This window comes from Poeciliopsis prolifica, unplaced genomic scaffold, assembly GCF_027474105.1.
Source record: "Poeciliopsis prolifica strain line A6 unplaced genomic scaffold, Auburn_PproV2 SCAFFOLD026, whole genome shotgun sequence".
Lineage (NCBI taxonomy): Eukaryota > Metazoa > Chordata > Actinopteri > Cyprinodontiformes > Poeciliidae > Poeciliopsis > Poeciliopsis prolifica.
In genome coordinates, this window is record NW_026562401.1 from 2,992,424 (window position 1) to 3,019,323 (window position 26,900).

The 26,900-nt window shown below is 39.3% G+C and overlaps 1 protein-coding gene across 1 annotated transcript; it reads left to right on the forward strand.

Annotated features, from left to right (window-relative positions):
- Positions 1-687: 687 nt before the first annotated feature.
- On the forward strand, positions 688-26,888 carry fam171a1 (family with sequence similarity 171 member A1). The gene is made up of 9 exons (XM_055047898.1): positions 688-1,034; positions 10,284-10,511; positions 11,129-11,221; positions 15,309-15,467; positions 16,057-16,233; positions 20,498-20,614; positions 20,717-20,831; positions 21,482-21,599; positions 23,020-26,888. Exons 1-9 carry the CDS (start codon positions 926-928, stop codon positions 24,556-24,558), a joined length of 2,655 nt encoding a protein of 884 aa, XP_054903873.1. The 5' UTR covers positions 688-925; the 3' UTR covers positions 24,559-26,888.
- Positions 26,889-26,900: the final 12 nt, after the last annotated feature.

Below are 26,900 nucleotides of genomic sequence, written 5' to 3' on the forward strand. Positions count from 1 at the left end.
GACTTAATACACAGCAGAATTGAAAAGGTTCTGCAATGTAAACAAAATCCTCAATGATAACAATACAACACTAACTTTTACTTTAAAAAAAATTTGATTTTAATTATGTTTTATTGTAGATCCATCTATGTGACAGTGTATTGCATAGGTAGCGTCCGTCCATCCATCCATCAATAAACAGATAAACTGACCACAGATTGACATTTATAATCATGAGCTTATATAAAATGTACCTTAAGAAATATGAAACCCTTAATGTCATAATACAAGTAAAATATATGTTTTGAATTAAATAAATGTAAAAATCTGTACAAAAGTGTTTCAAATTTAAAACAGTACATATCCCTCTGCTGAAGCATATTGTGAACTAATTTATTTCTGTCAGCTCTGTCAAAGTGAATCACCATGAATAACATCGTTAGAAAATAAAATAAATAAAATTTTTAAACTAAAAATATGTTCAAGTTTAATTTGCTCTTTAATTAAACAGCTGCAAATCCAGTGCTTTTCAATTAGTGAATTTACAATTATATGAGGAATGATCACAAATTATGGATAAATCATTGCGCTTCTTTACCAGTAGGAGGCGGTAGACCTCCATAGATATTAGCGGTGCTGCGCGTGGAGCAAGCCGCCTGTTGGTGCTGTTCTGGGGCATGAGGCTGAGAGGAATGGGGCCGTCTTCCTCCCTGACCCTGGCCCGTCGATAGAAAAAAAAAAAGGGCTGGGGACGCACGACGGGGCAGATGAAACACAGCTCACCAGGCACAAAATCAGGGCTGCTGATGCCGCAGAAACATGGAGAGTCGCATTTTTTCGCGCAATAAACGCAGTTGTTGACCTGCAGTGAGTTTTTAAAGTCCAAACGTTTGGTTTCTACTTTGTTTCTTGAGCCGTTTTGCTTTGATACTTAACATCTGCAGTGATGTGGGCTGTGGACTGGAGTCGGACCGCTGCAATTGTGCTCTGCCTTTTGGGATACCTTACCTTCAGAGCTGCAGCCAAAACCTCAGCGGAGGGCACTGCGTCGCAAGGTAAAAAAACCCCCATAAAAACAAGTTAATTTAATGTTTTGCTTGTCTGTGCGGTCAGAGCGGAAGGCTAGCTGGCCGCTGTGGAGGCTAGCGGAGCCGCTAGTCAGCTCGGATGCTGAGGGGGGATCTAACAAGCTAATGTTAGCATGCTAGCTGGAAACACTGAAACTAGAAGTTTAACCGTCTTTGAAGTGGGGATAATATGAAACCCTTAATGTCATAATTCACTCTAACCAACGGAAATATACACATTTGAAGTCTGGAAACCTCAGGGTGATTTAAAGGATACTCCAGCTGCTGGGATTTGTCTTTTTATTCACCTTGTTTTTCTTAAGTAAACTGTTTTAACGCTCTTCTTTGTGCTAAAATATAGTGCACTTTATTTCAAGTGTTTCTAAGTTAAAATTGCATGTTACCGTATTGCCTGTAAAACTGAGCATCCTTGTTTAAATCGGTGTCCAAATTTAAACACCAGGTGTCCAGGTTCCCGGTTTATTAGCTGCACTTAAATTTTTTTTCCAGTGTTATTTTTTAATCTGTGTGGTAAAATATTGAAACAGCACAAAAATAATATCAGGTAACCATATTTCTATTATTTTAAAGTAATTTTTTGTAAAGCACAAGTTGATGTAAGTGATAAAACAGAACAAAAATAATGTCTTTAATTGTTGGTTTTCTGTATTGATATTCTCACTTAAATTACTATTTTACTTTTTGCAATTGACAGCCAAGTGAGTTGTTCTTGTTATTTTGCTTTTACATATCTGGATGCAGGATAATAAAAATAAATTTGATGTTGAGTGATGCATTAAAATGATGCTGCAACATGATTTTCAATATATAGATGTGAGTTTGAGTCATTTTTAATGTCAGTGTATGTAAACTCATAAAGCAAAGCTAAGCCAAAATGCTACAAAACAAAACAAAAGAAAACATTCAGTGAAAATATTTTTATTTCTCTCCACAAAGTAAGCTTTCTGTGTTGTTTTTATGTGAGATCTACTTTTTTGTCATTGTTTAAACCAAAAGAAAATGTTTATTTTTACTACAAACTATATTCGGTAATTTTTTTATAGTCAAAATTCACAAAAATAAAATTTCACACCATATTTTAAGATAACTAAGCAAATAACCTCTGAACAGTAAAGATACATGAAAGACTTGATAAACAAATAGCTGAAAAACATCTTCGCAGACTTATGATTGTTCTCTTTCAGTCCCTCCTGATCTGACATAATCTTTACTGGTATATCTTATCACCAAACATGACTGAGTTTTATGAAAAAGCTCTCCTAATTAATGTTGTTTACCTCAATGTAGATGCTTGTAGAGTACTCCATTGTGATAGTGTTAAAATTCAATGTATTCACCGTAATTTGCAGCGAATATGATAACTGAAAACAGGATTATGAAATGGATTGAAGGTCAGTGTTAAGCACTTCAACAGTGCAGATAACAGCAGCTGCAGATGTCTCAAAGTGGATGTGTAAAGTGAACATAACCCTGCCTTCTCTGGCAGGTTTGTACAATAAACAGATCTGTCATGGTGTTTTTTCACCGCACAAAGCAAAGCCCAGCAAAGATTTAAAGCAGCTATAAATCCCAGTTATCTGTTTGCATCTCATCCAGTTGCTAACTTCAAAGCTGCCCTGTCATAGTAGCTAGTATTATGGAATCACATCTGTTTTACTCATCACTTTTATCATCACAAGCACACACACGTCGCTGTTGTCTGTGTTCACTTACTGATGGCTGGCCTACATTTCTTTGTGCTTGTTTTTGCAGAGGGATTGTAAATGTAAACATACAGTAACTTTCCCTTTAAATAAGCTAAGAGTTTGTAGTGGAGACAAGTTTCCCTTTAAGCTGCTGATTTAAGATGAGATGCAAAAAAAAAAACAAGATATTCTGATCATTTTCAAGATTGTGAAACTTTTAAGTTCATTCTGTCCTCGGGTCTCTTGTTTCTGCTCCTCTGGTGTTCACTTTGCCTCAGACTGACCTTTAGTTGTCTCAAAGGAGAGCGAGCTCGGATCGATACTCAGCATTCGTCCTGATGTATCATGCAAGCAGCCTGGATGAGTGGAGCCAGACAGACATTCTCCCTGCAGACATAGATCTCGCTTACGTTACTGCTGCCCAGAGGAGGCCTGGTGTTGCATCCGTAACGGAGAAACATTTTGTGATGCAGACAAACCAAATCACATCGTCACCATTTAACAAAGCTTTGCTTTAGAGGACTAGATCTTGGTGTGAAGACTAGGATGTGTCAGCACATTAAGTGCGCTGCATTTAGAGATTAGGTCAGTGACCTTTTAGCCTGTGTTTTGACTGGAACTGAAGAGAGTCCATTTGCTCTTCAGTCTGATGACGTAATCTAATTATCTCCCCCTGCTGGTGCCTTAATGAGGCTGGCATTACCTTTAAATCCAGGAGAAGGTAAAAATAGCAGTCTGGACCCGACTCTAGCACGACTGCAGGTTTCATTACCTGCAGTCGTGGCACTGCCTTATTTAAACATGGGATTTGTGTATGTTTTGCATTGCCAACTTTGATCCATAAAATGCTGTCCTCCCATTTTGTTTGCCCTTTTTCAACATTGACATGTTATTTGTTACTTTGCAAGTAATCAGCAGCACTGACCCTGTAATGTATGAGAAGCTAACCAGACGAGCAGACTCACTTTTGTCCCCATACAAAGCATAAGCCATTGCTTGCGAATTTTAAAGAGAGAACTATGGAGAAAAGCAACAAAATGTACAATTAACTGAAGGGAAAAGTCAAGCAAGGACAGAAAGAAATGCAGTGCTTGATAAAAATTAGTTATTTATCTAATGGGAAGCAAAGCTTTGATGATCTGGACATATTATTTACTGCAGAAGTAGAAAATTGTGCTTAGATTTTCAAATATTGGGTTTAATTTTTTTTAAATGATCCCAAGGAAGGAGTCCTGTTTATTTTTTCCTATTAGAAATTACTCATTTGGATCATAAATGTTGCTAAAGCTTTGGAAAGACTGGAAAGAATTGGTTGCACACTGGGATTCCCCCAGTGTGCAACCAGCCTTCAAACGGAGAGCAACTTGTAGTGCAGAAAGAAACATCAACATCTGCAGGATTTATTTGAATAAAGGGCAGTTCTTGCTTTCAACCAGGGGTCTCAGACCTCAACATCTGGCATGTTTTGTAGGGCAGCATGATGTTAAGAAATTTTGTGATATCAAAATTTCTTAACCTGTTTACTTCTTGCCCCTTTATGCCCGTTTACTTCTTTCCACACTTTTTCGCCTGTTCTTCCTGTGAGCATCTGCTGCTGTGAGACTGTCCACATTTTAAAAAGATCAATTATTTCCTAAAAAAGCCAGTCCAGTTTTGTTATTAGAAATAGATATTTTTAAAGTGGAACTGAAAACAAATTTGATACAGTTCACCTGCAAAGCATAATATTGCTATTTGTCCAAACGTTTTTGCTAAATGTCTTAATTATTGATTAGGGAACCTTTTGGCAAGTATAAGCAAGACCTTTTTTTATTCCTGAAGTCATTTTATGATTTATGATGATGCACTCTCATAATTTGTCTGACTTGAATGTCATGTTACAGTGTCTATCCCATTTTAAAGAATGGTTTTAAAGAAACTTTTCTTCTCTGTGCCTCATCATCACCCCAATGAAACAGGAAGTGACTTATGCTTATGCTAATGCAGTAAAAGAAGTATTTTTATTCTAGAGGTGCTAAAGTTGTCAATAAAGTTGGAGGTGCCTGTTTTTGTTCCGTTTCACTTTTTTCAAGCTCTTCATTTTCTTTTCGTTATTGGTGATGCATTTGTTGTAGTTGAAGAAGTTGACCCAGTAATACAGTTACACTATTACAGTTCAACAGTTCAAATGTTGAATTTAATAATAAATATTTCAGCATAATTATTATCATCATACTGCGTAGTGTCTGCAGAATAACAGAAGATGCAGAGAAAGGCGACTTCTACTCTTTAACTCTTCTCACATGACTACAGGATGTTTTTCTGATTAGCCATGTGCTTCTAATTTTCATGTTTCTGTTCTGTGCTAAAGTGGTGAAACGATTTGCTATGCCATTTGACTCATTTCTTTTTACTTTTAAGCGTTACTTAAAACCTCAGTATAAAATTTTTCCACACTCTTAATACCTGGTGTGGTTTGTTTTGCATGATTTGTAATTGGTTTTCTGTGAGTTTTAAAGGTTTATCAGGAAATGTGAATTGGCATTTCTTTGAGAATAACAGATTATCTTTATTATATATAAAAAAACGACATAATACTTTACGTCTTCAACTGTATGTGGTCAATAATTATTCGTAATAAGAGAAGAGGCAACATCAGGGGAGTCCTGTAAAAGAAAAGAAAAATCTGGGTGGGTTGAAATTGTTATTTCAAAACATTGATGAAATTATGTCAAAGTTGACATTTGAAACCTCCTTCAGTATCTCACATCTAATTGTTTAGATTTAGTATTTAGCTGTTGACATATGCTGGCTCTTCTAAAATTATAATTCTTCTCTTAGGAATAAAGCCAAAACTAGTCATACCCCTAACAGATAAAGGTTATAAAGCAATTCTTTAATTAGATTAGCAAATTTTTTCTGACTTAAAGCAACATTAATGTTCTGGAACGGCCTACCCAAATCTTGACTTGAATCTGATCATGGTGATGGTAAGGATGCCTTCTGAACTTCAAGATTTGGACTCATCACCAAAGGTAAAACATCAAAATATCCATGAAAACATGCAAAAAGCTGGTCTGCAAAGGTTTTGATTACTAAAATGCCAGTAAAGTGTTTCCCATTAATTTCTGGGAAGAATATAAATACTTTGACATGCTCTTTTAAAAACATGTAGATAAATCCATATATTTTTTTCAGATTTATTGTTTGTAACAAACTTTGGTTTATTGTAATACATTTTAAAACTAAATCTTCCCAGGTTATAAATTATTTTGATCTTACACTGTAGATCTTTCCTTCTTGAGATTTCCTAAAGTTTACCAATATTTCCAAACTGAGCATGTTCATTGATGGACAACGATTAGAAGCGCTGACAGAATTAAACTTTGCTATATTCTGTTCAGCCTTCTTGTTATCAGCAGAATGTTGTGCTCTCTCTTGCAGCCTGAATGAATCACAGTTTGACATGTGGAGAAATTAAAGTTAACTTTTTTGGAGCTTCTTATAAGCTCCAAAAAAGAAGACTATAACATATAGTCTTGTTCTTTCAATAACAATTTCTTGACTGAAGATTGTTCTCAGTGCAATCTGTAGCTCTTAATGCGGTGCGTTCACTGATCTGAGTTTTGAGTTTCCATCTGACTAGTCACACTGAAATCTATCAGGTTCTGGTCACCAGCCCATTTTTTGGTGAATTTCAACGAACCCACAAGTGAAAGTTACTCATGCAAATGTTTGCAGTACTAACAGAGTACTAGTTTTTACTGGAAAAATAGTTTTACGTTAAATATATATAATTTATCCAATACAATATATTTAAAGCCCTGTGAATACCTTCTATAAATACCAGATGTGAGGTTATATTTCAAGAAATCAGTGTTTGGTTGTTAAAACCTCAATTGACCCCTAGTGGTGAGATAACCACTAATTAGTCTACACCAGTGAATCCTAGTGTGTCTATTATTACGCAAAGTGTTGTGTGCAAGTAAGACAACATTTTCTCTTCCCCTCTTTGGAAAAGCGTCTAAATATTTCACACACCCAGTGAAGGCCAGCCACACCATCCATTATCAGCTCATTACACCTTTGGTGAAAGGTGCTGCAATGAATGGCCTCTCCAAAACATAATCCAAGGTGTAGCAAGAGTAAACATGCACATGTATTCTGTCCTCCTCCTGCGCTCTCTGTGTGGTCATTGATTCTGCTTGCATCCAAACAGAGAGCCGCCCTGCTGCTTTGGCTGCTGTCGTAGGTGATAATTAATCTGCGATCGCAGCGTTGGTCAGATCAAACACTTTCGTGCCTCTATTTTCCACCCACAGACAGGAAGTCGGTGAATAAGAAGAGGCAGATTTGGAAATATAGAGGCTTGGGCCAGCCTGATCGCCGCCTTTTTTTTCTGTGTGTTGGAGTAAAGAAGGGAGACTCTTAGCTTGTTTAACCATGATGTCACCTCAGTAGTGATTTATTGGATGAGCTCTGGGAGGAGACTGTTGGATTTGTACTTGTGATTTAAGCCCGACTCTCCCAGGGGAGTATTTCTTTTTTAAGTGAACACAGCTGGTACCCCTAGCAGCATATCTGTGGGAGTGGGACAGGAGGTGAGGTCATAAAAGGCAGTGAAGACTTTCTTGTTGAGGGGGGGATGAAATCCAGTCTTGCATTAGCGTGGTAGTGATACAATAAAGGAGAATGAGGTAAAGAATTGAAGCAGATCTTCACTCTGGAGGATAATCATCTGTTCAGCATGAGATTGACACACTGTTCTGCCAAATCTGGCCTTGCACTAAGCACCAGTTACCTTCCAGAGGAACTATTGTTAGGTGGAGCCTGCACTGTGGCTGAACTCTCCTCTCCATGTCGACAGAGTGGTTTCCCACTGACCAGAGGATCCCTGAGTGGGGGGTGGGTAACATGTCTAGTCAAGGATAGGTATGTTGGTGTGTGTGTGAGGGTGGGGCTTCAAGAGGGAGTTATGACAAAATCCAGCTTCAGAGAGCTCGGGGGAGTGAACACGGTTTAGTGAAGACAGAGAGGTGGAGAAATCTTTTAGCTGTAAGTGAGAGGTCAGACTGGGTCCTACTTGTCATGTATTGAAAACTGGAGGACTGTGGCTTTGAGTGTTTGTGAAAAATATAGTGTTTTTCTACTGAGATTGTTTTTGTCGTACCTCTGGGCCATGAGGATAAAATGGATGTTTGGTTTCAGCATGTGATTCGAATATTTGAGTTGAGTATTTTTATACCAAACCACCTTTGGCTCTGGTGTATGAGAGGAACAAGCAGGAATTGAGGATAAAATGAAAAATAAAAGTCCAACTCACTGTCATTGCGTTGTCCTCATTTTGCTGTAAGAAATAACTCATACTGTCCCAAAGGTTATTTCAAAGCACACCAGAAGCATTGTTTAATTCAGCCCCTTAAAACGTATTGCGTTTCCAGATAAATACAATTGTCCCATAAAAAATATTTAAAGGTTAAACCTTCTACTTTATGTCAAAAATACACTTGAAAAGTTTGTGTTTTGTAGGACCTTTTTTTTTTTTGCTCCAATGACAGCTACTGAGGTTTTTTGGGGAACGACTCTACCTGCTTTGTACATCTATACATGGACATTTCTGCCTGTTATTTGATCCAAATATAGCTCAAGCTTAGTCAGATTGGATGAAGGGCATCTGGAAATCAATTTTTAAGTTTAGCCATAGATTCACAGAAAAATATAAATATGGTCTTTAACTGTCAAAGGATTATACTTTCATCTAAAGCAACTCTGGTTTTATGTTTTGGGTTTCTGTCTTGGTGAAAAGCAAAGAGCCCAGGCTCAAGTCTTTTGCACCATCTAACAGATTTTCATCCAGTATTGCCCTGAATTTGCGGCATCAATTTTTGATGGTGTATTCAGAGTAACGTATTGGTTTTCTCCACACATACTGTCTGTAATTGACAACTCATGGACATCAACAGATTTTCCCAACTGAGCAACTCCAGAGTTACCATACTTCTTGTCCTGTCAGTCTAGGTGGACCGCCATGTTTTAGAAAACTTACAGTAGGACGGCATCACCCTAAGAAGACATTCAACTCCAATGTTGTTGCTTTTTAATGTTCTGGGTATAATTTGCCTGATGAAAAACTCACATTTTCCTCATTTTTTACATTTGTTGTGATGCCAGCTCTGCTTTTCATGAAGCTTACCATGCTTGTCACAAAAATTCACATCTGGGTTTGACATCAAAAGTAGTGAAAACCCAGTCCTCTGATCAAACACTTGTCACTTGAGCAGTAGCAGTCAACCAAATTTTGCCTCCATGCAGTCTTCTCCAAATGCGCGATGACAGTCGCGCATTTGTCCAGCTCTAGTCGCGCGTATATTGTGCAGCTCTAGTTTACAAGTGATGATAGATTTACGCTCTGTTGGATGTTCAAAACTTGGGTTCTTGCTTTTTGACCCAACCTTTCTTTAAACAACTTTCTCCCTGACCTGTCTGCTGTGTTCTTCGGTCTTCCTGATGCTGTTTGTGCGCTAATGTTCTCTAACAAACTTCACTAAATATGGCAAACGTTTTGGTTGAAATGTGACCAAATATGATAAAGTTGAAGGTATGATTAATGTGGTGAAGAAAAAAATGAAGTGGCTCTTTATTGACACATAATCCTTTATGTATCAAACACCAATAAAAGTGATCGTATATTACTGTATTACTTCTAGAAATGGGCATCTAGAAATGAATACATTTTTTGATGTTTTTATTTTGAATGCTTCCTTCTTGGACCTTCCTTTTATTTTAGTTTATTACTATTTAAAAACAAAAAACAATAATTCATTAAGTTCTTATAGGGAAGTCAAAATAATTTGGTACTTTTATTTTTTGCTCTCCATTTGTTTTTAGATTCCTGGCCGACGGTCAAAAAAAGGTTTGTTAAATTTGTTGGCAGTCAACAAACATGCAGTCATCCAAAAAGTGAAATTATTCACTCTATTTACACAACACTCAAAAGCTGGAAAGCTGAAATATTGATCTGGTAGTGCTAATCAAAAGCAGTTGCAAACAGTTTTTGTGCTCTGACTAACCAGTTGAACATCTAAATCGGCTTGACTCTTTTACGACACTCCAGGGGAGCCACATGTGAAGCAATCAGCCCTCCCTGTTGCACTGCTGCTTGGCAGAGTATAGAAAAATATCTATTAATATACTTATATTACTGGCACCACTATGGTGATGTAGCAAGTCTTATTCCATTTGTTTATAAAGGCACCTGTTTTTCCATCTGGTCCAAGGCTTCTTTGACAGAGGGAAATGGTCCATTGTGTTGAAGGGGAAGTGCCATTGGCTCAGGCCCAGAAAATGGTCAGACGGCTCTCATTTTCTGGGATGTGGATTAGAGGCTAAACGTCTGGCACAGAAACTAAGCCCAGATAATGAGACGATGGTATTTTAGATGACTGTAATTATAACACCTCTATGTTTTTCACCCATATATCACTCAATTTTCACTATGATTTAGATTGGAGATGCTGCGCTCTGACTGGATTGTTTGTTGTTGCGTCCACAGAAGTGACCCTGAAGGTTCATCTGAGTGACGCCAGCACTCAGCAGCCCTTGCTCGGAGCAACCATACAGCTCTTCGCCAATCACACTTCTGTAGCGACAGAAACCTCGTCAGCTGATGGCAACACGTATTTGCGCTTCCCTTACCGCCTTGGGACGCCGCTCGTTGTCACTGCAACCAGACGGGGATATGTGCCAAACTCTGTTCCCTGGACTCCCTCCAAATTGCCGGGTAGGTGTTTGTGAGATATTATGAAGCAAAAGCACTCATACAACAATGAACTCCTACCAATGAGAATGTTTCTTTCTACTATCTTACAGTACCTTCCACTGTTTGTGTATAAAATAGACGCTGCATGTATGTGAGCTTATGATGAGTGGAGCGCTTCATTACTAATTTATTATATTAGATGCCAAAACCCAGCAAGGGGTCTTCCTAAGCCTCCTTTTCAGTAACCCAAGAGCCTGTAGTATTGTATGTGTGTGTGTGTGTGTGTGGGGGTGTGTGTGTGTGTGTGTGTGTGTGTGTGTGGCTGCAGGGGGATTTATTTGGGGAAGGTTATTATGAAGCAACAGAACGGCAGCCAATTGGATTATCACGCTTACCAGCTCTGAACAATGAAGAAGTAAAAGGAAGGAAGGAAGAGGAAAGAGCTACAGTTTGCTGGGTCAGGTTTCAGTCCTGCGCTGCACACAGGATGAAAGTTAGGCTATTAAATATGTCGAATGCAACATTAATGACTTGTAATGTCCGATAATGATCAGTACATTGCTCAGGTAGTTGGCTGAATGTTAATCAGGCAGAGAATTTGAGTGATGTGCTCACTGTGGGGTTTGTTTCTTTTCTAGTGTTTTCCTCCATCAGCCTGGATCTGCTTCCAGAAAGAGTCGCTACTCTGATGGTGTATGACGATGTTGTGGAGATTAAGTCAAGTCTGCAAGGTAACAAAGTGTTTTTTTTGTGGTTTTAAGTTGATAAAAGCTTGTCATACATGTTTGTAGTCCTGAAAATGCTTTCAGAAATCTTCATACTCAGGTTTTAGAGATTCTCCCAGAATTTGGTTGTTCACCAAAATTTCAGGTGGGGTAATAAATCTTCAGATTGCCCAGCTTGCCAGAAACTACATTTGATCTTTTCAGTCACCATGCCTGTTTGCTACCAGACAGCCAAACCTCTTGGTGTGGAAGCTGTTACTGAGAGAGGATTCGGAGCCAGTAGTTTTCTGTAGAAATAAAGTAAAAATGTGAAATGCTGCTCAAGAGGAATCCATTTTTGTTGTTTTACCTGCTGATCATTCAGACCGGTTATTTTTCCCCCTTTGCCACTTGGTACTTTTGCACCAAATGGCTGCCACAGGATGTCCATTCTTCAGTATATTTAGACAAATCAGCAAAGGAACAATCAGAGGACAGGAAGGCTGTTCGACCTTTCAACCTCTATCTGTTATGAAGTATGATAGATTTGTAAAAGTGAAAACTGCTGTCATGCAGCAGCAACGTTTGCCTTAGATAATGATTTACAGAGAAGACAGTCTGTTTCTATTCAATGTGAAACATTCTCAGCAAAACAGAAATTGGTTTAAACAAGAACATAATGTATTTAATTGAAAATAAAAGTCTAAAAATGAGTGAAATTTGTTTGGTTCTTCTTTTTGGAGGCTGGTACGACTCTGTGGTTCGATGTGGCGAGCTGCAGCAGCAGCAGCAACACTTCTGCTGTTATCAGCTGCTTCTGCAAGCTGGTATAATTTTGTTTGCACACATCATTGTTAAATGTGGCCAGCTGGAGCTGGAGTGGTCGATTTATGACTTACCAGAGGCCGCTTGAAGAGGGGCTCATCCTGCAATTAAACTGCAGGCAATTTTATAAAAAAGGTCCTTAAACTTAATCTGCACCCAGGGCTTTGGTAATACAGTAAATTATGTTATTTTGACCTTCCCACTCCCCTGTTATTCACATTTTAGGTTGCTATAAAATAATTTCCAAAAAACATCCTTTGAAGTCTGTGCATCGATTTTAAAATTGTTGTAAGACAAATAACATTGAACACTTTTAGTGATAATAAATTTTAGAATTTCAGCAGATTAAACATAGATTAAACATGAAAGAATGAATACAGAAAATGGCTTTCAATAGGAAACGTCAAGTCATTTGTGCAGATTGAATGACAGTAGAAGTAGAAATCCAATTTGCCGAAAATGATTCACAATTGTGTCTTTGTAGTTTAGCTTTTTTTGTTCTGGACAAATTACATTAGACAAGGCTGTCATAGTCATGTGAATTAATTCACTTTCTTTGTTTGCTGGCTCTTTTGTGTATTTGTGACCAGCGGGGGTGTAATTCATCCTTTTTGTCTCTGACAAAGAGTTAAAAAAAAAAAAATCAGCAGACTCCATTAATGTGAAAACCTCCTGAAAGCATGAGCACGTGCCGGAGCGCAGTTTCCAACACTTTGTTTCACCACGTTTTGAGTTGCTGCAGGAGCACCTTGGGGATAATAAACCTTGGCTTGTGGCACCAAATAAACATAATAAAAGGGGAGAGGAAGAATACAGTGTTCCTGGATATGGGGTGCTGGGTGGAGCAGTTTGGGAGGATGGGGGGTAAATGCTAGAAAGGGGGATGGGCAGAGAGGGTCCCACAGAAGGAGGAACAGATGAGATGAGAAAAAGTGGAGGGAAAAAGGAAAGGTGAAGAAGGGAACACACAGATCAGTGAAGGGATTGCTTCGTTTTGCAAAACACAAAAAAACAGCCTCATAAAAAGGAAATGACGTTAAAACTTGAATGTTCAGAGCAAGTTTTAGAAAGGAACATGAAAGTGGACTTCGTTCTGCAGGCTCAAAAAAATCTCACAGCACTAGAAAAAGAGTGGAGCCGGGCGAACTCGCAGGCTGCTGGGCCTGCCTCACTGCTCAGGAATGTGCTCTCAACACAGGCCACAATGACATCACCTTGCTGAGTCTGGCTACATGCGCTTTTTATTGTATTAAATATGTAACTTATGGGATAATTACATAAAAGGCAGCAAATATGAGAAATTAAATGGGAGCTGTTTTTATTTTGCAGGGAAATGTTAGAGGTAGGCGTCAGAATGGTTGAGAGAAAAGGTTGACCTGTGCATTATCTTTACGGCATCGATCCCCAGTTACTTCCATTAAGCCTGATTGACGACTGAATTTATAAAAATGCATTAGGCAAGGACGGGAAAAGTAAACATGCTTTGTAAAACATGTGGAAACAAACACTGGTGAGAAAAATGCATGTGTTTATTGCAGTGTTTTAAGGTTTTGACATTACACAAAAACATATTGAATGACTAAATTTCCCTTTAGTTTTTCATTGAAAATCTGCAAAGTAATATAGTCTGTTTTTTTTTTTTACTGTTAACTATTATTGAAAATGTACACTGTTTTTGCTTTCTTACTATCCTCTAATTCATAATACTGCTCAATCTTAATCTGTAAAATCTCTATTAAACGACAGACTGCTACACTTTAGAGCTGCATTAATCACTGACAGGAAACTTGGCCAAAGCACCAGCATTTTGTCAGTCTCTGGGTATCAGTCTTAAAGTGCAACGTTCTTTTTAGCAAATATTGTAGCAGGGTTGTGAATGTCTTATTGGGTGCAGAAGTTGGCTCAGCAAAAGTTTTTTCTTTAGAGCTGGAGGACTTGCTCACGATTCTCATGAGGCTCATGACTGTGTTCATGAAAATAATTTGTGAAATTTTTCATTGCTTTAATTTAAGAAAAAACTAATCTATTTAAGAAAGGTAAGTTGAAAAGTAAAAGAGTTGTAGCTGGTTTAACTATTTCATGAGCGTGGCAAAAATTTCTACGGCATGTGGCAAAAATGGTTTTTGCAGTTCCTGCAAAAACCATTTTTTCTTCTGGTATTGCTTTGGATGGCAGACCATGTCCCAGGTGTTGTTTATAAAGGCACAGTGGGCACATCTGGACCGTAAACCAAGGAAGTACAAATCTGTGAGCGAGTCTCTCTCCGTGGGCAGAAACTCATTACAGGCCCAGAACTTGAAAAGCAAGCTTTTTTGCTAATCAGATGGAAAATCTAATGCGTTCTGCAGAAATATGTTGAAAACCCCCTGACCTTCTACTTCCTGCACATGTCTTCCTCTACGGCTGTACCAGGAGGGATTCGACTGGGATTTATTTCTCCGTCAGTTGAAATCCTCAAAACCTCAATCATAATGCTTATTTTTCTTTTTCTTTCTATCTTTCTATCTAATCATGATAACTTTTCAGCTTTCATTGTAGCTTCAGAGCAAGATTGCCCTTTAGCACATCTTTAGTCAGTCCCTACAAGATGTTGCAGTGTTTATTTATTTTTTTGGTTGTTAAGACCTATAATTCTGGCCCTTTTTTCAAAAAATTGTGGTCGAAATTGTGCGATTTTTTTAGGCTTTAATTTGCCTTATAGTCTTTCTTTTAGTTTTATGCTAAATTTGTGTAGAATATGTTCATAACAGAATAACCCTAGATGTCTAGGGGAGTAGAGCTGCTGCTGGTGACTGGATTCAGCTCATTTTACAGTTGATTGTAGCCTAAAAATCTAATCTTTCTTCAAATCAGCGAATGCAAACAACCCTGAACTGATAACATTGTTTACCTGTTGCTCTAAAGCAGGGATTTACACATATAGAACAAAACAACTGACTCATCGCTGTAGTCATTGTATTCCTCCTGTTGTCCTTATTGATAGAGAAAATGACTAACTTGGAAACCTCTCCATCAGTAACTGTGTCCACACTGAAGAGTGTGTAGTAGCGAGTAATATGGTGTTTCTACTGTCTGGAACGTGATGCATTTTAACTTTACTTCTGATTAGGATGCAAATCATCAGAATCCAGCCACTAAATTTAGTTCATGTTGTTAATATTAGCAGAAAAACAACAAATCATGGGAAGTGTCTTATCAGTCTCAACCATCAATGTCTTTGAGTGCTTTAAAATATTTGCCTTATTTGATTTGAATAAATTGTTGTGGGACCTGTCTGCTATTCTCTAAGGATTAAGAGGCCAGCCCAGCATCCATTTCCTGCGCAGAGCTCTCAGTCTTCCTGCCGACACATCCTTCGCCAACCTGACTGCTCTGCTTACTGTGGCAAGCTCGCCGTCACGCATCCAGCACTTTCCCCATCTGCAGGTTCTGGGCAGCAACAGCACAGGTAAGGGTCAGGCTACAGTACCAGCACAAAGTAGGTAAAGGGGCGTTTTTAAAACAAGTCACAATTGCGAGGAATGTAAAGCTGCAGTGAGGGAGTCGAGTGAGTCAGGAGAAGTACAGCCACTACCTCTAGAGGCCTTTCTGTCTCCTCTACTGAAACACAATAAGCCCTTTGTGTGCTCTCTGTTCTAACACAGGCCCCATGGCTGCATGCTTTCAGGGAATCTTATCCACGTCTTGATTTGTGCTTTTAATAATTTTGTATATTCCTATTTCTCCATAAGCTTGAGCTACTCCCCAGATATCTCAGGTTGCTTTTATGTTTCCTGCTGGCATTTTCTTGCTTTGTGACACTCAACATCTTCTTGTATCCAGGTTTTTTTTCCACCGTTTCCTTCTTTCCTGTTTTCCCTTGCTTTCTTTCCTGTCTGGCTCAATGATTCTCCTTTATCTAAGTTGTTTGGTTTTCTTTGTAACAACCCCGCTGTTTGCTCCTGTCTCCACCCCTCCTCTTGCATTGTTACCTTCTCACTTACTTTCCTTTTTTCTGCATTTTTCTCTCTTACGCTCTCTCACTTGCGCTCTCGCAGGCACAGAGAAGAAGTTTGAGCTGACTCCAGTAGCAGCCATCTCTGTACATCTATTGGCCAGCGATGGAGCGGAGCTGCAGGTGAACGGACCAATCACGTTCTCTGTTCCTTTGCCGGCCGACAGCAACTTGAGGGAGAATGATCACATCCCTGCTTGGCGATTTGACTCTCGTTTAGGTAAGTAGGAATGAGTTTCAAATACTGAGTAGAGAGGAATATGTGACATTAAGTCATTAAATACGTTTTTCAATTGAATGTGCATAATCAATTTCACTAGTTGTCAAAATCAAACAAGTTCTGAGGCTTTTCAGGTTTATATATTCCAACCTTCTCTATTGAGTTTTTAACAATTTCACTCTGAAATTTTTTTGTTTTAATATGTATGAAATATCACAACTAATGTTAATTAATGACTGTGTATTACAGGAGAATATAAAAGAAAGCAAGCTTAGCAAATCGGTAATTATAAAACGTACTATTTCTAACTTTATGGTTTGAATGGATCTGGAGTTTTTTTTTCTGTAAAAATCAGGTTGATTAAAACAACAAAGCACATCTGATCCATGGTTTTATGAGCAAAAGATCTATTTTTATTTATGTCTCTTCTGATCAGGAGCTCTTGAGAAAAATGGAATAGCAGGAAATGATAGAGACCGTCAGTGAATCCGCCAGCATTCACCTCAGCATCCGCTCAGGACATTTAGTGAGAATGTCTCTTTTCGGCTGAGACTTTGGCTTAGAGACGAAGACACAAGACAGCCCTGCTTTTAGTTGAGGTCACTTAAACAGCAGTGGTCCTTTCTTTTACACCAAGTTTGGATCTCTGAAGGCTTTTCTCTTTGGATTTGGAAACAAGTTATTTATTCAAATAAGTCAAAGTCCGGAAACGTTTCTGAAAGTGTCTAAGATTAAAAATACAGAAATGGCATCTCACAGAACTTTAAATGCCCAATCTAGTCTATTTGTACTTTAAAATCTCCATAAAATCACAACAAATCTAAGAAAAATCAAACAAAGTTGAGATGGGAGGATAAAGGAGCTTATCAATAGAATAGAACAGAAATCTCCTTTATGGTTCAACGGTGGGGAAACCATAAATAGTGCTATCAAATCTAGGAAGTTATACATTACAGGGATTACTCTGCCATTCAAACATGTTAACTGAGAAAATATTTGCAATTGTCAGGTGATTTGCAAGTACCAAGAAGTCATTTTTAAACCATTTCCTTTAGCAAACCCCCTATGCTAAATAAAAACATTTGGGACTCGCTGCCTCTTCAAAATGTCGGGTAATGGGTGAAGATGAGGGGCTCTTGGTGAAATGGGATTCATCTTAAATGTTCTGGTAAGCAGAAACACTTTGAAGATGAAAAAGTCAAAGGTCAAGGTTGCTTCATGTAGCTATTTGAATCTTCACTTAAAGGTAAATCACTAACTAAAATATCACAGTGTAAAATTATTACAAACCATGTGCATACTCTTACTGTGCTGCCACGCAGGTCAGCGCCAGTAATGAATAACTTGATTCATGAAGTCATACAACAACCAGACCCAGTTCCACATTAATCTGCAAATTAAAGTAGTGTTAGACGTCACAAGTTTGGCCCATGAATGCATAATCTGCCCCGGCTCTGTTAAATCTCAAACTAAATAACAGCAAAGAGTTTTGCAGCGTTGGTTTATGAACGCGTAAAGCCTCGACATACCTTCTGATGTTTTTGCAGAAATCTGTGTTTATCAAATGTCCCACTGTGGGACACACCCAGTTCCTCTCAGACAGTTGGCTCTGAAAGACAATGTAGCGATCATAAGTGGAGTTGCACAAGCCTGCGCTATTAAACATTCCTCTGCAGCCACATTAGGCTCACATTTCCTGACTTCTTCTATGTCTTTGTCATATTTGTGCTCTTCCAGTGCAGAAAAATGGTTTTTAGGGTGTTTATTTTTCTGGTTTTATCGAGAACTGAAATAGTTTGATAGTGGTAGCTGAGTGGACTAACACGAAATCATAACATTTATGTCAACATATGGGCTGCAGAAGCTTGCAGTAAATGACATTTAACCTCTTAATACTGCAATGACTAATGCATTGTCTGATCTTGTTTGTAGTACAACAAGCATGATTTGCATTTACATAGAATTTGGTTTGCATACACACTCCTTTCTGTTTTGTAAGTTTGTTTCCCTTTGTAACTTATTTGTTATTTGAAAAAGAAAGAAGCTGTTTGTAGTGTATTCATGTTTTGCCCATATTGAGGGTCTTTGTGCATGAAATAAACCATTGTAGAGTATTAACTTTTGGCATTATGTTTTTTTAGTTTCAGGTTTCGCCTCCATGCCTCACAACTACTTAAAAATAAAAAAACTAAAGGCTAGGAATAAAAACTGTGGATAAAATGGGAAAGGTAACAGTTCTAGTTTAAAACAGAAATCTAATAAAAAATTTGCAATAATTATTGATATCAGCTGATATAAAACGCTTATGCCGTGGAAGGTTTTCCAGCCTTATCGTCCAGCTACACCTTCAAACATGGAAGAAAATAATCACAGGGTTCGACAGACCCTGTTTAAACACTTTAAACACAAATCTTTAAAGAGCTCAAGGTATCCACATCCAGAGCTTACTGAGAATAGTCTGATGGGAGCCTGCAGAGGACAGAAACACAGCCTGTATCGGCGTATATTTCCACAACAGAAGCCCAGACCCTTTTGCAGGCTACACCCCTCGTTCCTTAGCAACTCTGTTGTCACTCAGTGACAACACAGCCTTCACTTCTGAACAAGTCTCCTCTCTGGACACATGGCTGTTTAAAATACATATTTGGAGTTATGTAGCCATGATAACCATCCAACAATGAGGAAACATTGAAATCCCTTGGTGCTTTTGGGGTCTGATAAAAGCCGGGACACAATGAAAGCGGTTTTGTTTAAGAAATGTCCACATGGACGACACACAGAAACCTGTTTGTCTTGTATAACGGACAAGATGTTGCATTGTTGGATGTCAAGCTAGCATGAAGCTAAATGATGTCATAAACAAACAGATCGAGTTCACCTGCTGCCCTTGTGTGCGTCTGCGGTCTGCAAACAGACGCACCTTCATCTTGAGGTGGGAGTCGGATGCAAATCAGAGCAGCTCCCTGAGTCGAGCCTGCTACTAACTATAGCCGGCTGTGTTGACTTTGCATGGACGAATGAAAGGGTTCTGCGCTTACTAAAGCTTTAGGAGTCATTATTTCACTTTTTCTGCATTGTGTGGAAGCGTGGGAACAGTCATTACATGTCACTATTAAACGGGTGAACCACTCTCTGAGAGGAATCCCTTGTGGCTGTGGCTCAGACAGGACCTTGGTGGATCCGAGCGGGCCTGAACACAGTGAGAGGAGCTGAGTCACACAGCCGCTCTCATTTCTTTCATCCTGTCTTTCATTTCTCTTATCTCTCATTCCATTCCTCCTGTCTGTCCACTGTTGTTTCCTCTGGCTGGCATGTTTTTTACCCTCTGACCTCTATTGTATTTATATTTTTAGCTCTTTAAAACTACCCCACCTCCCTTTTAAGTTTCCCTTTTTTAACCCTCTCAGGCTCACATTACTTGCAAAGTCTGGCTAAGTTGTTGCAAATCTGCAACACCTTCCTGGAGAGGGTTAAATGTCCATGCAAATTTCTGAATATTTCTTGTTTATGTTTGTGTAAATATCATCTATTTGTCTCTGAAACACATCCGGTCAGAAGTGTTAAGGCTCCATTGAAAGTTTCCTCTAAGTGCATATTCCCTGTAAGCCAATCAATCAGTGCCTTTGGCTTTGTTTTGGTTTTATTGTGATGACATTGCTCAAACTGCTGCTGTGTTTAGTGATTTCCCTTAAGTGGCTCTCTGCTGGTATTTTCAGGCTGCCTCCTTGTGGTGGGTTTGGACATTGCATCCTTTTCGATTGAAAAGTTTAACTTTTCTAGCTTTTAGTCAAATATCCTCAAACCGTTCAAATAAAATACTTGTTGTAGTTTAACTCTAACAGAGTAGATGGAATGCCCCGAGGTATTTTGATTTTTTGAAACGGTGCATCAGGCTTCTTATCAAAGTCACTTTATGGACTGAGTAAAAATGTTTTTATTTTGCATCACTATTCAAAGAAAAGTAATATTGACCAAGGCACAGTGACCAAATTTGGTCTCTTTCAGGGTAGCATTCACTCCTGTTCTGTGTTCCGCAACAAACTAACAGAGTATATACATTACTACTTCTTATGCTGGATTGATAATAATTCTTGCATAAGATTACAATAGTGCTCCATTGTCTTTACCTAATGAAGAAGAGTCAGATGGGAATTTAGTCTGGGTCATCCAGTTTTCACTTTGTCACTTTCTTCTGACGTTTTCTTTGAGACACTGTAACTTTTGGCCAAGTTAGATTTTAATCAATGTGGTTTTGGCTCATTAGGTGCCTGGATCAAGAGCAGTTCGGGTCAGGTACAGAAGGTTGGGAACCATCTTACTTTGACCTACCTTGCTCCCCAGCTCGGGTATTGGGTGGCCGCCATGTCTCCTCTGAACTCAGGTAAGAAATTAGACAAAAATTAGAAGCAAAGCTTATTTGTTCTGTTTTTAGGAGCTGTTTCTTTGTCTTTTTAGTCAATGAAGTTTTTGGGGGGGTTTTCAGGTCCAATAGTGGCAAGAGACATCAGTGCTTACCATACTATGTTCCTGTTGGCCATACTTGGAGGCATGGCTTTTATTCTGCTGTCCCTGCTGGGCCTGCTCTTGTACTACTGCCGGTATGTATAACAATCAACTTTTTACAGCAATATATCTTACTGGTTTCCAAGAGGTTGCTTTTTTGCTTTAGTCAAGAACTCTGAAAGTGAGTCATTTAAAAATACCTTTATCAGAACTAATGCAAAGCTATTTGGGATTACAATTGGATATCCTGGGTGACACAATGCAGATTCACACAAAAATAAAAATACAAAAGCAAACAAATAAGAATAAGAGGCTGTGCAGTAAGGACAAATTTAAAACATGATTTCAAAAATACTGTGTAATGATTAGAAATGACATACTTAAATGAAAAGAATTAGAGGAAGGACCTGCGATAACGCTCCTCTGTCCACTAAGGATGCAGCACTCTTTCACAAAAGTAGCTCCCCTTGATAGCTGTAAAGAGCATTAATTTAAAGCAGCCTAGCTCACTTTATTTTATAATGCTGCACTCTAGTAGCATTAACAATAAAATGTACATTCTTTTGGACTCAGCCAAATAATGTAAGCATCTTGGTTTACAGGTCAATTGTAGAAACTGGGGTTGCTCAGTATTAATGATGGGAAAAATGATGCGTTTTGTTGCTGTTTGTATATGCAACAACATATATAAATAACACAAGTTTGACGACTAACTCGTGTGCTCCACTGTGTCTGTGTTGAACAGACGCCGCTGTTTGAAGCCTCGCGGGTCTCATCGCAAGTTCACTCTGTCAGCCGGTCTTGACAGCACGAAGAAGGATCAAGCAACCTCAATGTCCCACATGAACCTCATCAGCAATGAGGTCTGTCTACTTAATTATTAATTTTATAAAGGGAACTCTTCTGCTTTTTACATTCAACGAAATGTTACCACCAACTGCAAGTCAGGAAAGGTTTGCAGCAGTTTCCGTCAGTCAGCAGCTCAAGTTTGTTTCTTAGTTGAATCTTATCGCAGTCGGTTATTGTGAACCGATCACTGAAGGCCAATAAAATAGAGCCACTACAAAAGTAATGAGGTGATTTTTATTTAATTGTTTTTATATACTTGTATTAATTTTGTCTTAAAATCTTTGAGTGAATGTATGACATTATCATAAAAGCAAAACAGTACACATAATACAAGCTACAAACTAATTGGTGATATAGTGGTAAAAATGAAAAAAGAGAGAGACTCAGATATTTAAGACTAAAATGTGAAGCTTTTTAAACTCTTTGATTTAATTCTTTTAGCATTTTGGTTGGTGTTTTTTTTTTTTTTGTTCTTGTAGAGCACTTTGTGCAGCTTGTGCTTTTGGAAACGTGCTTTATAAATAAATTTCACTGTGACCTGTTTGACCTAAATAGTGAAAGGTTATCAACATACAGCCAACCTTTAAAATACTATTTAAACAGAAAGATAAAAATGCTTTCTTTAGATAATAATCTGTTGAATTTCCAGTGTGAACTTCATGTCTTCCCAAAATCTGTGAAGTCAGTGAAAGTCATGTAGTCGGTCCCCAGATTCAGATTGTGGAGAGTAAAGCAGTAAGTGTATCTGGAATTGAAATCAACAGCAGTGACAGCCTCCTCAGTGAGTCAGACTCTGCAAGCTCTTCAGAAAGGATTCACTCTGACAGCGGTACACCTCCTCTCTCAGTTTGAAGAGTCAAAGATGAACAAGAGCGACAGAATGGGGAAGTCTTGTGCAACTGGAGCAACAAAACCTGTGCAGTCTGAAACCATCAAGGTTTTAGGGCTCAACCTAAAACCTTAAAACCAGATAACATTCCAGTTCCCTCCTTTGGTTTTAAGGATTATATATGTTATGTTTAACCACTATGGATTTGGAAAGTGCTTGAATTCTGTATAAAATCCTTGAAAATGTTTGAGGTTCAGGCTGCACAGTTTGGTAACAAAGTGTAATATAATGTTGGATTAAAAGCCTAAATTTGGAACGCTTTATTTATAGGAAACCAGATATTTAAAGATAATAAAAAGACACATTTTTTACTCACTGTCTGAAGTTACGTTACCCCGAACAGAATTACCAAAATTATTTTTCAAAGAAAACTTTGCCAGAACATTTATTGGAGATTTTTATTGTAACTTTTTCTGACCAATCAGGTGTAAGAAAGTTGTATCCAAAGAAATCACATCTTATTTTCATAGACTGGTGCTTTATATCTGTACTCAATACTCAATGAGTCTAATGTCATTTTTTTCACCAAATGTTATTTTGTTCAGGTGCAGCTGGAGCTCGTTTCCACAGCAACCGAGCCTGACATGACCACACCAATGTTGAAGCCTTCTTCGTATGAGTCCCAACACACCCAGCGTCAGCAGAGTCTGATCCACCTCAGCAAACACAGCCGCTGCTCTCTCGGCAACAACAGCCACCACGGCTCGTCCCTCGGGAACCTGACGCCTCGCAGCAGGGACTACCGGCAGTCTGCAGAGACCTTCCAGCTGAAGGCGCCCCTGTCTTGCGGGGCAGACCGGGGCTACCGTCAGTCGTACACCTCCGTCTGCTCGTCCAGCAACCAGATTTCAGACGCGCTCTCGTCGTCCAATCACGGCCAGGTGTCTGCTACCCAGCTGAGCAGCGTCGGCATTATTGACTGCATCTCTCCGTCTTCTCCGCCTCACTCCCCCTGCAGGGCGGAAGGAGGGGAGTGCAGGGCACCCGACCACCTGCTGTCCCGCTCTGTAGACCACCTGGAGCGACCCAACCCTCAGTTGCTCTCCCGACCGGGCCAGCTGCTCTGCTGCGGCTCGGTGGACCTGCTGAGTGCGGGAGAGGGCTACTCCAGAGTGCGCCCCACACTGGTGATCCCCGCACATTACATGCGCCTCCCTGGTGAACACCCGCTGTCTGGTCAGGCACTCCTGTTGCAGACCGACCAGCAAAGTGACTTGGAAACTATCCAGGCTGAGCTCAATGCCTCCCATTCCCAGCAGCCCCTGGGGCCCAGCCCGTCCGACAACGCCCCGGACCCCAACAAGCAGGGCGAGGCGGAGGCTCTCGGCCTGTCGGAGTCTCTGTCCATCCCCACTGCTCTTGGGGAAACGGCTCTTGTTGAAATAAACAAAGAGGATACCTTGTTGGCTGAAAAGACTTTAATGGAGCTGAGAGGAGGAAAACCTCTGCCTCACCCCCGGGCTTGGTTTGTGTCTCTGGACGGACGCTCCAACGCTCACATCCGCCACTCGTACATCGACCTCCAGCGGGCGGGCTGTCAAAACAGTTTACAGAGCTCAGGAGATCAGCAAGATTATGACAGCAGCGGTAGGCATGGCAACGACGCCAGTCTGGACTCTGGTGTGGACCTGAATGAGCCCAGAGCGGGGCGCAGAGGGGGAGACGCAGAGCGGGAGGAGAGGGCCTCCGAGAGAAAGACTGCCACGGCTTACACCCAGCTGGTGTACGTGGATGATCTGGAGGGCGGAGGCGGCGTTGAGGAGAAACGCAGCCCAGAGGCTGAGGGCAGGAAAACCGCACCCACCCTGTCAGACAAAGCTGAGCGTAAGGGGGAGAACCAGTTATCAGGGCTTGTGGAGGGGAAAACAGTCGAGGTCGTCCAAATACTAGAGGAACCACCCTCGGTTTCCCCGGCGTCTCCTCCTCCTCTCCCCACGCCGGAGGAAATAACTTTCAGGACTGATCACGCGCTGCTGTCTGCCTCCCCAGATGATGATGCAGCACATGAGGATGGAGAGGAGGAGAAGAAAAGCCCCTGGCAGAGAAGGGAGGAGCGCCCCCTGCTGGCCTTCAACCTTAAATGAGTCACGGAGGCTGGTCAAAGGAGAGGTTTACATTTTTCTAGTCTATCCGCATGATATAATCACAAGCCATAATTTTACTAAAATCATTTCTGGAAGTTTCTCTGTGTCCAAATCTTTATGCAAAGTGACTTCAGTGTAACAGCCCAGTTTTAAAATTCACTTTAAACTCATTACAGGTGCATCTCAATAAATTAGAATATTGTTTAATACTTGTAGAGATACATTATTTTATATTTAAAGTGTTTATTTCTACTCATTTTCATGACTGTTGGGACAATTTAGCTGCCTCCAATATATTATGAGCCATACAATTACATTTTATTATTAAACATGACTTTTTACTAGTCTGAGAAGCTGAATTTTTGGTTTTTATTTACTGTAAGCCATTATCAATCAAATTCTCAAACAAACACTTGAAAAATGTCACTCAGTGTAATGAAATAAACTTAATGATATTCTAATTTATTGAGGTAGACCTGTACTTAATGTTCAGATGCACATAAAAGGGAGGGTTTTACACTAAAAACATGCTGGATTTTGAAGATGAACTTGTGATTTCTTTGAATTTTACGCTATGATGATTTTACATAGAGAATTTATATGCAATCATCTTGAACAGGATGAAAAATGCAAGAAAACAAACATGAAACTGTTTTATCAACAAACAAAAATGTAAACCTCCCCACTGCCAGTGCTCCTCTACTGCTTCAATAAGACCATGAAGGATAAATGCTTTTAAATTCACACCTTTTGCTCTTATGAAAGCACTGAGAACACATTTCAGCACTGGGATCTCTTCTAAGTCCAGAACTGAACAATTCAGGTGCCTCTAGGAACAGATACCAGACAACCACTGAGTGGCTGACAAACAGACTTTGGAGCCAAGATATTGGGAGATTTTATGCACAACAAATATATGCCTTTTTTATATAAGGAGCCTTGTAGGTGTAAATGGACTGTGGTGGAAATAATTGATGACTTGATCGCTGAAGCCGTTTTTTCTTGAGCCATATTGGCAAAATCCCAGGAAGTACCCATTTAAAGTGAGAGTAAAACCCCAGCTAAACCACTGGTGACTGGTTTTGATGGCTTTGGAGCACATGTGCACTACAGGACATGTAACTGTACAGTTTAGTAGGAATTTGTAGACTCTGCTTTGAGTCCTACTGCAGAGTCTACAATGTACACATGTGAATACAAACATGTGAACCCTGTACTTTAAATGGTTTTCAGTATGGCGGCTGTTCGTGTCAACTTTAAGGTCTGATCACATTAAATGACTACATGCTCCTTAGCCAAATCAGATAATGTGACACCAGTTTGCTGGCAATGTTAAATCACCACTATAAAAAAAGTAGTTTCACTCTTTATAATTGTGAAATTGATCTTATGAAGGTTGTTTTATATTTGCTGAACCACTGATTTGCATATTTTTGTTTTTAAGGCTATGCATCACTTTTATATGTCAGATGCTTTTTTTTTGTAAATGTTAACCTCTATGATTTTAAATGCCAACATGAAGTATTTTACCTGAAAATGGGCAGTTTTTTTCTTTCTAGTAACATTAAGGGCTTTTTCTTCTTACCTGGCTTACTGTTGGAGCTGAAACAAATGCTGCGTAATATTTTGCCAACTAACTCTGCTGCGTTTTAGCTTTTTTTTTTTTCTCATTATACACATAATCCAAGTGCCTTTGAACAACCTGATTCTGCAACTTTATTTATTTGTACCTTTGCTTTGCCTTTAGCTTTCCTCCTCTACCTCAGCGCTCTCTCTTTCCCTTGTGAAGGGAAGCATGCATTGTGCTTTCCTCAGCACGCAGATATTACTACAGCTACACTGCAGACATTTCAGAAAATGTCTACCAGCTGCTGCAATCCTAAAAGCCTTTACAGTAATCAGCAAGGCGTTCCATGAGAGTAAGTAGATTTTTCAGGAAAGATGAAGCTAAGCGTGATTGTACCTGAAGCTACTCTGTCCTTTGGTTTTTAGGAGAGTGAATGTTTTTTTCAGTGTGTTTTTTTTTTTTATTATTATTATTTGAACACATGGTAGTGTCCATTTGTGATGCTTCTGAGTCTGACTATTAAATCATCAATCCAACCAAGATTTGTGCACCCAAGGTAATCATGTTACAGAGTGTGTATCATTGTGTTCTTACCTCTGCTCTGTCAAAATCATTTGTGAGTTGGTGTAACGAATGAGGTTTTCTTTCACAGTGTCCCACAACACAAATACAACGCGGCAATACAGAATACTGAGGGTGTAAATCAATTGGTTGCATTATATTTTAAGCCTGTTATTCTGAATAAACAACCAAGCTGGAATTATTTGCGGCGTAA